This window comes from Danio rerio, chromosome 5 (genome assembly GCF_052040795.2).
Source record: "Danio rerio strain M-AB ecotype USA chromosome 5, GRCz13ab, whole genome shotgun sequence".
Taxonomy (NCBI): domain Eukaryota; kingdom Metazoa; phylum Chordata; class Actinopteri; order Cypriniformes; family Danionidae; genus Danio; species Danio rerio.
Window position 1 is genome coordinate 30,322,143 of NC_141025.1, and position 13,787 is coordinate 30,335,929.

The 13,787-nt window shown below is 37.3% G+C and overlaps 2 protein-coding genes across 19 annotated transcripts in view; both read right to left on the minus strand.

Annotated features, from left to right (window-relative positions):
* The window catches only part of si:dkey-61l1.4, a 92,373-nt gene extending 85,043 nt beyond the window's left edge, over positions 1-7,330 (minus strand). For both annotated transcript variants that reach the window (XR_015491273.1, XM_087253552.1), the window contains exon 1: positions 7,079-7,330. Coding sequence is in view for 1 of the 2 variants with exons in the window: in XM_087253552.1 (XP_087109678.1) it covers positions 7,079-7,163 (85 nt within the window). In the remaining variant the exon portion in view is untranslated. The remainder of the gene's footprint in view (positions 1-7,078) is intronic.
* A 273-nt stretch (positions 7,331-7,603) lies between these two features.
* The window catches only part of cacna1ba (calcium voltage-gated channel subunit alpha1 Ba), a 190,962-nt gene continuing 184,778 nt past the window's right edge, over positions 7,604-13,787 (minus strand). For 9 of the 17 annotated variants that reach the window (XM_087252004.1, XM_087252003.1, XM_087252000.1 and 6 more), the window contains one exon: positions 7,605-10,976. In XM_087252004.1, the coding sequence (XP_087108130.1) occupies positions 10,446-10,976 (531 nt within the window). In that variant the 3' untranslated portion in view covers positions 7,605-10,445. 17 annotated transcript variants of the gene reach the window in all.

Below are 13,787 nucleotides of genomic sequence, written 5' to 3' on the forward strand. Positions count from 1 at the left end.
TGCCAGACTCTTTAGCTGACATAAAGCTCAGTGCAACCAGAACACCAGACTAACTGAACTGACGACACGTTTTCAAAAAAACGTGACACAATGATCTCAAACCATGATATACACAAAGTAAAACTGTTACATCACATAAAACAGACTGTATTTAACTTGACGGGTCTGATGTCTCAGTGGATTAATGTAATAGAGCAATCAGAAATCAGCACAGGAGACGGGACTTCAAGCTTTCCCTGAAGGAAAGACAGTGCCAAGAAAACCCAAAGAGCGTCATTATCCACTCTGACTTTCCTTACAGAGTTAACAGGCCTGTTCCTGTCCACCGGCCACAAATCAACCACACACTAAACCTCTGCCAAATGTTGCTTTAAGAGTGAATTTCTCACTAATCAAATCAGTGTTTTGAGAGCCGCATGACTGGCGTCAGAAACGTTTGGGGTGCCCGCAGGATTCTGATCCATGGTAAGTGGAAGGAAAAAACGAAGTGGGACCCTCACTAGTTTGACGTTTATATTCAGAGGGACCTAACGGCAACAATAACATACTAAAAATCACCATTGTGAAACGTTTTATCATCAAAAAGTGATCGTCACTGAACTTCTTAAAACAACCCTCACGCTATTGAAGATGGCATGATACAAAAATTCACCAAATATACTGGAGTGTATACATTAAAATGGATTTGCTTTTTGTGAATGTGTTGAACCCTTTATTGGGGAAAGAACCATTACATTGATTACAATTTAATATTTTTAATTCATAAAAATTTAAGCTTTGTATTAAGCCATAGTAACACTCCAGTTTCCAATGAGTAATTCATAAGTGTTAACCTCAAACTGTTTCAAACATTGATTATAATAATAATAATATTTCAGAAACCAAAACGGCATATTAGACTGATTTCTGAAAGATCCTATGACATTGATGTAAATATAGTGTTGTGATCACTTTAAATATACACTGTAAAAACTTCTAGGTTCCACAAAATTCCTTTATGTTGTCCTAACACTAATCGATTTAGTTACATTTTTACAAATTTTAAGTGCTTTGAACATAAACCCTTAAAAGGCACCTATGATGAAATCATCTTTTGGAAGCTGTTTGGTCATAACTGTGTGCAGGTATAGTGTGTTTACTGTCATATCGGGGTGATATAAAAAAATAATTCTCTTTTTAAAATTTCCTGATGTTAAAATAGAAATCCTCCCATTTTGAGGCCCACCATCAAGGTGACGTAGGAGTGCGGTTTTCCCACCCACCGAATTGATTGACAGCCATGTATTAACATGTATTAACATGAGTATTGTCTCCTTAGTAACATGCATAATCATATCAACATGACAGGATGTGTGCAAAGCAATTGGGATTAAAAGATCTGTTCAGCTCTCTGTGATCATCAAATGTGATCAAGAATGAGTTTTACAAGTTTAAAACATTTTTAAAACAGTGCATGTTTGTAATGAATTAGTGTTTTTACCATCTTTATTACCACAGCCGCATGTCAGTACAATTATAAAAGAAGATGCTTCCATCCCGGCTTTTGGACTGTAAATCAGGCTTTTTTTGTACATTAACATATATAAAGCAGATATACAGCAGTGGAAAAAAGTGTAAAGTTAAACGAGCGTGCTGTGTGTGTGTGTGTGTGTGTGTGTGTGTGTGCGAACTTAACGCCATTGTGTGCGTTACAAATACATCAAATAATCATTGGGAAGTTATTGCTGTAGTATTTCTCACAAACGTTATGCAAGATCTGCTTCCTTCGTGTCTGTCACTGTGCTGTTTATCTGATGCAGCCGAAACTAAATTTGTAGTAGTCTGTGTGTGTGTGTGTGTGTGTGTGTGTGTGTGCGCGCAAAAGAGTGCGTATGGCTGTTTTCCAATACTGGGTTGGAGTAAAACTTAAAAACATATGCTGGAATAATTGGCGGTTCATTCGGCTGTGGCGACCTCTAAAAATAAAGACTAAGCCTAAGGAAAATTAATGAATTAATGACTTTGGTAACGTTAACTCTGTGTGTGGCAATTTGTTTTTGAAGGATAGTTGTACCCATTTCCTAAACAATAACTGCCAGTTGGCGAAGTCTTTGTGAACTTTGTTTATTCAAGGACTACTCATATTGCACCATATGCAGGCCGCTACACACTCCCCACAAAAAAAGACATGCCATAAGAACTGACATTATTAATCATCAATGTTACAAGTCAGTACAAGACAATTAATCATGTTTGCAATGTAAATTCTGAATTACAAGACAAGTACTACAGTGCATTACTCACAATTCTGATGCACTACTAGAGAAGTCACCCAATTCATGACTCTATGAATAACTCTATGAATTATTTTAGGTTGCATTAGTACTCTCTCTCTTACATTGTAAGTTGTACTCAAGTAATGTGGCATTGAATTAAGCAAAGCTTTTGAAGTGTTTAGATAAAACATTTCACCTCTTAAAGTCAAGTTTCCACCTGGATTTTGCCTAACCAAATTAAAAAGCTTCCCAAATCCACATGTAAATGCAAAAGTTTGGTATACTATTAAAGAAAACCCTTACATTTACCCTAAAACACTGTTGAAAGTGATTAAAATAATTATATATTACATCAACTCAAATTTGAAAGTATACCTTTTAGGTTCTGTGTGGTCTAGGTTGCTGTAATTAATTTAGTTGGTTCCTGTACAAGTCAATAATCAAAGGAAAAAATAAAAATGTATCTATCGTAATCTGTGCAAAAGTTATTCAATTCCAACTGATAAAAAAGAAAGGAACCACTTATGGGGGAATTGGGCCAGTATGGATGTTTAAAATGTAAAGAAAGCTGAAGTAAATTACATCACAGACCCGATACCAGGTACGCAGAGTTTAGGGAAAATAACAGTAGACATCTTGTACAGTCTATATTATAACATGCCTAGACAACAGAGGTAATGAGGGTACTTAAATACAAATGTTACAATGGTTGAGTATGAATGTGTCATTTTGAGTAGAACAGATGTCAAAATACAACAAGTCACTAAACCGATCAACAAAAGTAACAATAAATCTGAGTGAATACAACTTAAAAATTGCAAAACGCATTTGCATACTGTAGCAGATGGTTGTGAGACATGCGAGACCCAATTAAGTTCATTCCTGTGAATCATGCCAGTGAATTTAAGTTTTCACTAGAACCAGAGTAGTTTGTTTTCCCAGATCAAGCAAATATACTTAGTTTCAATGAAGTATAGATGATCGATCATCAGTATAGATTTGAAAATAAAAGGCTTAATTAAATATGTTTTTCATAAAAAAGGACATGGTGTCAAAAGACTTGGAATAAATTGCTTAATTCATGTGGATTCTATTTATTTATTTACTCACTTAACAGACATTTACATGCATCAAAGTTTTGGGTGAATTGACTTTCAGTGGTGGGAATGAAACCTCTAAAAATTCATTAAAACATTTTCAAGTCATCTGGTTTTGAGTGACAAGGGTGTGTATATTATGACATCATTTTCCTTTTGGGGTGAACTAAACCTTTAATTCTATAATGAAAGAATTTCTTAGTATTCACCATGATACTCAGAGTTTAAAAAGCATACAGCTTAGTGAAGTCATGTGCACATTTTACCAAAGCGCAGATTGAGCTCTCTGCTTCTTGGCTACTGATGTGAAATGATAAGGGTAACACTGTCCAGATTAGGTCTAGTCTCCACGGCTGCAGCCCAGGCAGCCAGCCTGCATTTACCTTACTGTACATTAAAGCAATGCACCGGCCTCCAGACAAATCATCTGCAAGGTTTAGGGGGCTTGTTTCACCCTGGCTGCTCACCAGAGTCACGGTTATCAATCAGAGACAACATTAATTATGTCTGCAACTATAGCTCGCTGCCTGAAGCGGTGTTGCAGAGACAGACGCACCAGAGCTTTGATTTACAGTCAAAATGAGAAGAAAGAAAGGATTGTGTTCAGAGCAAACAGACCGTAGCCTTGCATTTGACAGCCAATCTGTCTATTAACACTGTGACATCATGCATACAGTACAGCTGATGTTCTCACTGTAATGATGGAGTAGAGACATGCTTGGCTAACAGCGGATGAGTGTCATTAGAATAAAGTAAAAGAGGTTCACACAGGAAGCAAAATGTTATAGATTTTATTTCATTACAATTAAAAAAATCTGGGTTTTAAAATTTAAATACTGCTGGAATGTTTAATCAATTTCATGCGTATTTAATAAGAAAGTCAGGAGAGGTTATTTTTTCGATGTCAAAAGTATTTGTAATTTATTGGATACAAATGAATAATTCGATTCACAGAATTCTGTTATCCTCAATGCAATGCAGGAGTTACATTCAGAAGGTGTGCAACATATTTTATTTCCTGATTCACACTTTTATAGGCAGCTGATATTAACAGGTAGAGTTTAGTGGAATTCGTCACGTCAATCATTCTCCAGTCCTCCATTGGCCGCACCCATACATGCATCCTCTTTTTCTACGAATTCTCTGCACAACATTAAAAGCATAAGACTTTCTAAACTGCACATAGTCTGTGTTCAGTATCAACACATTTCTGCTGACAGGAAGTTTAGCTGATTAGACAATCCGACTTTGCATTTATAACAGCTTCATTTACTTCTGCAAAAAAGGCTTCTGCAAAAAAGGCTTCATTTGTATGCAAAGCATATCACACTCAACAGAAGTTGAGTTAATATATTACCTTTAAGCAATACAAATACATTTGTTTAATGAGAGAAAAGGTTCCTTTAAAAAAATAATAATAATTAAAATGAAAAAAAAAATTATATATATATATATATATATATATATATATATATTCCTTTTTCCCAACAATACTTAATTAATACTTATATTCCTCAAATATTATATGGGTCAAAAGTGACAGTATGTAAATCCATATTGTTTAAAGATTTTAACATTTCTTTATGCAATTGCCTGAATATACTGATAATAATCAGAAATGAGCATCATATTAGAATGGCTTAATAAAGTAATTGCTACTTGTTAGGGGGGAAAAATATGCTTTTTCATCATTAATCATTTTAATTTTCGAATAGATTTTTCAAATATATTAAATAAGAATGCTGCCATTTTTAACTGCTATAGATTTATTTGACAAAAATCTTAATGATCCCAAGCTTTTCATATAAAATCTTCACTATAACATTAAGTTAGATTTATTTAGTCCATTTCAACATTTATTCATTAATTTTCTTTCGGCTTTAACCCTTTATTTATCAGGGGTCACCACAGTGAAATGAATCCAGGATTTGTTTTATGCAGTTGATGCCCTTCCAGCTGCAACCCAGTACCGGGAAACATCCATACACATTCACACACATACACTACAGCCAATTTAGCTTATTCAATTCCTCTAAACCCGCATGTCTTTGGACTGTGGGTTAAACCGGACCACCCAGGGGAAACCCACGCCAACATGGGGAGAACATGCAAACACCACACAGAAATGCCAACTGTTCCAGCCGGGACTCGAACCAGCGATTTTCTAACTGTTAGGCAACAGTGCTAACCACTGAGCAACCATGCTGCTGTCAAATTCAAATATGCACGATTTCTCTTTTCAATATTCAAGATCAAACATTTACCTCTTGTTGAATATCCTTGCCAAAAAGACAGAAAATGACAAGATGCATTATTACCTGACCATAGTAAAGACAATGATACTTTACTTCAATCAGACAGGGCCTTTAAAAAGACATATGCGCGGTCTGAAAGTTAGACATGATCAAATAAAAGCAAGCTGTGCTTCCAGTAAAACGAGAACATGCCCCAAAAACTACAACACAGAGACCAGACCATTCTCAGTCATCTCTGAACTCTTCTATGATGTGACTCAAGGCTTAGAAACATCTCATGTACAGCATCTAACTCATTCATTCATTAAATTTCCTTCAGCTTAGTCCCTTATTTATTAGGGGTCACCCCAAGTAACGAATTACAGCATCTAACTCAGTAATCTGAAAATATTACAGGTTGAAGCGGTTTAGGAGCCCTTGTAATCAAAATCCAGCAAATTCAATGAATAGATAAAGAACACAGTCATGAATGGCACATTTTACTCACTGTTGTAAAACATATTACTACTCTAATCGCATAATGGGTTCTGCAGACTCACTTTAATAATCCCCAGATTACCCAGAATGTTCTCCAAACCACTGAGAAGACAGACACCATTCAATGAGACAGGTGGCTGAAACAGGGCCCATGAGAAACGTTTGTAACATAAGCTCAATTAGAAACCTTAAATCAGATTCCCTGCACATATGGGCGTTTTTAAGCACAATTTGTGACATGGTGGTATACGACTGTGGAACAGATTTCAGGAAAAATGTAAAGAACTTGAATGTGGCTATGCTTTTCACAAAGAAATATGTTCAACAGCTGTTGACAGCACAATTATGCCTTGAGTTTTATCGTCAACATAATGTACCACTAATAATTCAATTTAATTCATCTTTTTTTCTATAGCACTTTTACAATGTAGATTGAGTCAAAGTAGCTCCACATAGAAGATTGTAGTAAATTGAAACGGTGTTAGTTTTTAAGAGTTGTTCAGTTTGGTTCAGCAGTGTGGTTTAACTTCCACTGCTGAAAGTTCAAACACTGAAGAGCGCTTATAAGTAATTTGAGTTAATTCTAGCCTGAAATAGTCTAAAATGTGGAAGTTTTAAACGTGTATAAGAGTTACCACATCGCCCCCTCGGGATAATAGACGATAAAACACAATAAAATGTTTTAAATGAAATAACATGTTCGTAAAATGTCCACAAACAACGCAAGCATAGACTTTGATAATTTGTAGTCTATTAAGAGTCTTTATGTAGGCTACTTGACCTACTCTAACAGGTTATTAATTCACCTGGACGTCAGTTTCAAGTGGTTAATTAATGAATTAAAAAGTACAACGTGTGAGTTAGGACATTTTTCTTTTTAATACTTCACATTATAATAAAATAACATCTGCAAATTATTAATATTAAACTATAGCGAAACCTTTTGTTTACACTAATGACGAACACAGGTAAAGTGTTTCCGCTCTGTCCTTACCTGAGTCCGCAGAACCAGATCCTGTTTCCGAGAAGTCCGCATGGAAAGCTTTAACCAGTGCACACATTGATAAAATCAGCCACATATTTAAAAACTAGTGTTCCTCTCGTCCTGGTAAACAATGAACAATCAACTGAAAATATACATATATTTAATGGAAAACAATATGTATATTTAATCTAAAAGCTGGCGTGACTGGTGTTGAAGTTGACAGAAGTGCTGAGCTTGATATCTGTTATCAGTCTACTTCTGGAAGTCTTGCTTTCCAAGTGCATGCTTCCAAACATCCCCCTTAACTCCCCCCACATTACATGAAGCAGCGAATCCGATTCCAGCAAGCCTCCAGACAGGTGTAAACCTGATTTACCTTGCACATTTCAATGCTTTGATCAATCAGCAATGTCATCAAACAAAAATAGACAAATAAAAGGCATTTTGCTGCTGCAGATGTCATATTTCCCCTCCATTCATTAAAAAAAACCTGTAGAACAAAAGGAAAAAGGCATCCAGAGGAATGCAAATATATAATAAACCACAAATCTGTTTTTATTTGAGCTCTTTTTTTAATTCAAGGACTTGGCTTCATACAAAAAGTTATAGTAGAAACAACTGCAGATTTCAAAGTCTGGCCATGGAACAGAAATCAGGCAACAAACAAGTCAATAGCAGAATTAAATAAAGGCTGTCTCAGCTCTTATGCATGGATGGAGCTGTAAACAAAGTTCAATACTGTTTCCTTTATTTATAAATGTTTCAACAATTTATTTATTTATTATTATTATTTTGTCTTAGCTCAACAAACCCTTTAATTCATATCAAAGGTCGTTAAAAAATCTAACAAAAAAAAAATGAATACATAGTATCAAAAGGTACGAAGATCAACCATGGGTATTCAACATGCACATACAGTTTAAGACCATGCAAACATTAATCTTTCTGGAAACAGCCACATTTAAGATTTGGTTGATGTACAGGGGAGTAGATAGTTTTAGATTTTGGCAATAAATTATGAAAGGTTTGGTAGATGATGGAGCTTTTTTTATCAGAGAGAAGCTGAATAAATGGGTTTATCTATTGATTGACAGTTTTGATCCCCTATGGCAACATGCCAAAGGACATCAATGGATGTGCTGTGAGTGCAAAGATTTGTTCCATAGTTAAACATGAACAATGCAACAACTCATAACAATATCAGCAAAATGTCAGCACATCCTTTAACCTTAGTCTCACAGAGTACGTAGAAAAATAGCAGTTGTTCAGACTGTAGATTTGAAACATTTCTTCTTTTTTTCCCCCTGACAAACTGAACATCTCTGACGCATGCACATTCAGAAACTTGCAATTTTTTATATATATATAAATGTCTGTTTTTTTTTTTTTTTTTTTGCTGATTTCTGCTTTTTAAATCATTGTGCCATTATGCATTCTAAAATATAGTTTTTCATACATTTTTTGATGTTTTTATTATAAAAAAGAAAAGAAAGAAAGATTTGGTCACTATCATGCTAAAGCCTGAATCTGGGTATCCCAGCAGGTAAAGCTACAAAATGAATGAAGTATATTTTTCAAAGTGTCATCTCGTTGCATAGCCCTACGTAAAGAAAATATAAGTTTAAAAAAAAAAAAAAACAATGAAAAAAGAAAGAACATTCACTGTCTGCAAAGTCCTGACACATCAGTGGCCAAGAATCACCTGATTAGCCAAACACTTCTCCAACACATTCATGTGATGTTAATGCAGATGCTCTTGAAGTGATCCTGGACCGCACAGTGTCCCAATAGAGGCTTTTTGTGTGTGTGTGTGTGTGTGTGTGTGTGTTTTCAGACCGCCACACCCTCTGCATTCAGGTGGCTAAATATTCCTCTCATGTTACCAGCGTGATAAAAAGGAGCCGACCATATTTCTATACGGCCAGCAGCTGGGGAACGGCGGCAGAATGAAAGCGGTGAGTGTGTATGTGTGTCTGGGGGTGTTTGGAGGAGTGCCATGAGGGGGAAAGTTTAACCTTAACACAGATCAGCCTACTGTATCGGTGCCAGGACCCCGACTCGACGCAACACAACACGCGCTCACACTGGGAAAGCTGCTACACGAGCGAAACACACTGCTTTGTGACAGCTCTCAGTCCATCTAACCGTAAAAGATCAAACAGAGAAGGCAAATAGCAATGCAGTTTGAGCATCTTCATCAGGACAGGAGATACACACCATAAATATCGGTTCCGTAACCATGGTCAATCAATGCTTGAAGCCTTTTTTTTTTTTTTACATGCAATTTTATAACTGGTTATAAAGTCCCCGTCAGGACAAATACACAACTACTGCAGTTTTGTTCACTAATATATTGGTAATGGAATTTTCAATATTCCATTCAGTACTAAAATCGTACAAAAAAGGAGACGAGAATTAAAAAACCAAAACAATCATACTGTCATTTCCATTCGAAAAAACCTAATGTGAATTCAAAGGTACTGTATCTTTGCTTCTGAGTTAAGGCCTGCGATCACCTTGTAGTTCCTTTTACCCCTTGTTCAGTTCACTCTCTTAAGTGTTGATGCACTAAAAAAGGCTGAGGTTGCATCCCTACTACAATATATTCAAAAGGTTAGGCACTTTGTAAATAACATCTGGAGCAGTCGAGAAAAATCTGTAGACCTGACAGTATGGTGAAGCTGTAAGCATTGTTTTCTTACGTAAAACCTTTTGTTTTTGCAATACAAAAAAGCACATAATGAATAGATAAAATATCTACAACAATTTCATACAAAACAAACTACATTATGGTTGTCAAAGGTTCTGCACATAGTTATATACAAGTGCAAGGAATGGTCATCAGCAGCATACTGAACAATCTGCTTAACAACAGTGTGAAATAATGTGTAATTCTCTTAGGGGGCGCAGCTATTGTGCGTTTCGTTGCTTACACTTCCAACTGAGACTTTGCTCCATAAAAGATACATTTCGAATGCCAAGATAACATTTCCAGGGGCATATTTGCACTTGGAGTGCATCTCAGAGGCTGGCATTAAAGGAAACTGGCCAGATGCCCATTGCGGTCTACATTTGTAGCAGTGGGTCACTCTTTAACCAGGATACGCAAGCACGATTTGGCATCTATTGCCTGTAGAAAGGCAAAGACTAGTGTTTTCACATTAACTGTTGATCTTGTGTGTTTGTAAAGCGATCACACCCACAGATCTCACGTCTGTTGCTTTCTAAGCCAAAAGTACAAGTATAGGTTTCATCACCTTGACATTTTAAAACAAATACATGTATTACTGCATTTAACACCACCCGCAAAATAAGAGATGATAAAACTCATCATGATTAGAAAAGGAAAACATCAATCAATCAAATTAAAGCCATGCTAGCACCAGTCCTCCACCTCTGCCTCTGGGTAGTACTGCTGTGCCCGTCCTCTGCTGGCGCTGGGGCCCGTGGAGAAGTGGTACCCGTTGGGGACCCTGCGAAACTGCTGTGGGGGAGGTGGGGGGATCGCCACGAAGGGCATCCCTACAGTCTGAGGAGAACGGCCCATCTGAGGGCTCGGATCCTCTTGGAAGACAGCGAAGGCTTCGGGCTGCAAGCCAGCAGGGTGGTCCGGGGGCCCCAAGAAGGGTTCTGAGTTAATGCGACTGACGGGGGCCGGCAAGCTGGAGATAGAGCCGCTGAGTAAAAGAGCGTTGTGCTCGGACAGACCACGGCTCAGCCTGCCGGGACTCGGGGGAAGCAAGCTGGTCGTTGTGGCCAGAAGTTGCACAGGGGAAGAGTTGGCAGTCCTGTAGGCCACGGAGGGACGAGGAGTGAGGGGGGTCTGGGGCAGCTGTCTGCGCCCGCGGCTTGGAGTGCTCGCCCCTGAAGTCAACAACACCGGGCTCCCCTTAGCCCACCCACTGCCCTAGATGAAAATTAAACAAGCAAATCAAAACAATAAAAACGATGAGGGGGAAATGCCCAAATGGTTAGACAGGGACCAGGAGCCAAAGGAAGGAAGGAAGGAAGGAACAATATGTTGGGCAAGACAGAAAAAGATGGAAGACAAATAGGACAAAAATGAAGATGACAGCAACAACAAGGAAAGAAAAGACAGACAAATGCACAGAGAAATGGTGTGGAAGAAGAGTGGAAAGAGAAGTGAAAGCCTATGAGTGCTTGCACTACAGCTCAAGAGAAGAGAAACTTTTACTGCACATCATCACAATATGTAAAACAGAGGAAAAAATATTGGGTTGCACTTTATTTACTGTACTGTTTGTATGTACATAATATGTACTTCCCATAGTCTTTACACAACCTGACAAATGTCTTGTCGCCAATCCAAGTTTTAGGAACAACAAATAATAACTTGACTTTTAAATGATCATCTGCCATCAGAAGTGGCTTTTATGAAAGGTAAAGGCCTCTAGATTACGCTTATTTTACTAAAATAAAATATGATAATGCCTTGAATTTTAATTATTTAATTAGGATTGTAATGTCTAAATTTGCTTAGACACAAGTTTCATCACTTAACAGAAATATTGTACAGTATAGACTATAAAGTCATGGTGCAGTGAAAAACTAATTAATATTGTGTATGAATCCCATGAGCTTGGACGAAGACATCCATAAATCTCTGCAATGACTATTAAATAACTTATTAATAAAGTCATCTGGAATGGCAAAGAAAGCGTTTTTCCATCAAGATTATCTGGATTGATCATCAATGCCTCCTCCTTCATCGTACACCAGACATGCTCACTAATGCTCAAGGCTGGTAATTGGGCTGGCCAATCCTGGAGCACCTTGACCTTCTTTGCTTTCAGGAACTTTATTGTGGAGGCTGAAGTATGAGGAGTGCACATCCTGCTGAAGAATTTGCCCTCTCCTGTGATTTGTAATCTATTAAGCAGTCCAAATGTCTTGATACCTTCAAGCTGTTGTTGTCATCCACTCTGCAGAGCTCTTGCACGCCCCCATCCTAAATGTAACCCAAAAACATGATTTTTCCCTCACCAAGTGAAGTTTATTTATAAACAAATTTCGAGAGGATCAGGTGCTTATGATTGTTCACAGCTGTTCCAACTTTAGCTAATGACTGATTATCCTATCAGACGATCCTTAACTCACTATAAATAACCAGACTTTTCTCATCTCAATATCTTCGTCTTTAAGAACCCCCCCCCCCCCCCCCCACCCAACCCTACTTTCCCTCCTTTCAAACGGGCGTCATGGTGGCCAGCGATTAGCGCTGTTGCCTCACAGCAAGAATGCCCCTGGTTTAATTCCTTTCCAAACCAGACTGCATTTCTGTGTGGAGTTTGCTCGTTCTCCATGTGGTCGCGTAAGTTTTCCCCAGGTCCTCCGGTTTCCTCCCACAGTTCAAAAACAAGCACTCTGAACAATTAATCCAAATACTTTAGCTAAACTCTGAGTACACCTTTCAGCACCCATATCTGACACTTAGCTACAACAAGCAAGAGGGGGAGTCATCGAGATCTACCTGAGCTCAAACTCTCCTCTCGCCTTGCAACGGGAGGGAGCCCAGGGCTCGAGGATCTTATAAGCTCAGGGCTCTCTCCCGGGACAGCACGCCAAACTGGCTTTATTATCAATCATCAGCTAAGAGTGAACTCTTGAAACTTTACTGATTTCTATGAGAATCTTGGGTCCATGCGGGTTCCAATAGGTCTTCTGCAGTAATTGTGATAATTTGGGATGCAGCTCAACAGATTATTCATTGAAAAAATCTAACTTCTGCCCTTTTACCAAATGATTAACTAGAAGTCAAGCTAATATTTGATGCTCTTACAACTGGGATCGAGGACAAGACTTTTGACAGGTAGTGTACATGTACTGGGTAATAACCACAATAGGTACTATCACTTAACCTACTCCTAAACCTTACTATAACCCATATATTTACCTTAAATATCCCATTGGTAGGCGTAAATATCCCTTAGGCAAATACATGTTTAAGACCACTTGAACTGGAAGTTGCTTCAGTCTTTCATTTTGGAACAAAGGTGTATTTCCAACTGAACCAGATGACTGGAAGAGAGGTTTTACTTTTGCACTCCTCCTCTCATCTTTCTCTCTCAGCAAATTAATTGCTGAAGGGATACGCAGACTTTGCCAAAGACTACCAAAACAACCATTTGCTTTGTTTCAGATTTTACATTTTGATTTAATTTGGACTTTAAGTACATGGGCAAAGAAAGTGCAACCAAAAATTCTGTAACAAAACAATATACATTATCTCAATATTCTCATTGATTTAAAATACTTCAACCAACCAATCACCTCAATACTTTACCTTTTAATACATATATTAATTCAATTACAATTATTTGGATACATTTGCTGCCAGTAGATGTGGGAAAAATGCAGAGTTGTTTTAATTATTAAAAATAAATGAAAGCTAATTGACCTAGTAACTCTTTTACTGTTAATGACTGACAGAAGTTGAGTTCATGAATTGAATTCAAATTAATTTAACTCAGCTGATAAGCCACTCAAACATATTAGTTTCATGGTAATGTGTATAAAACTTAAAGGGGTTGTAACATGAAAAATATATTGTTTAGAATTAATGTCTTATCACTATATAAAAAAGCAACTTGTTGTAATCATTGACATGTCTGTATCTACACAGAAGGCTCATTCAAAGAGGGCCAAATCAGTGTTTATAATTACCAATATATAAAGTATACGGAGCATTTTTAAAATC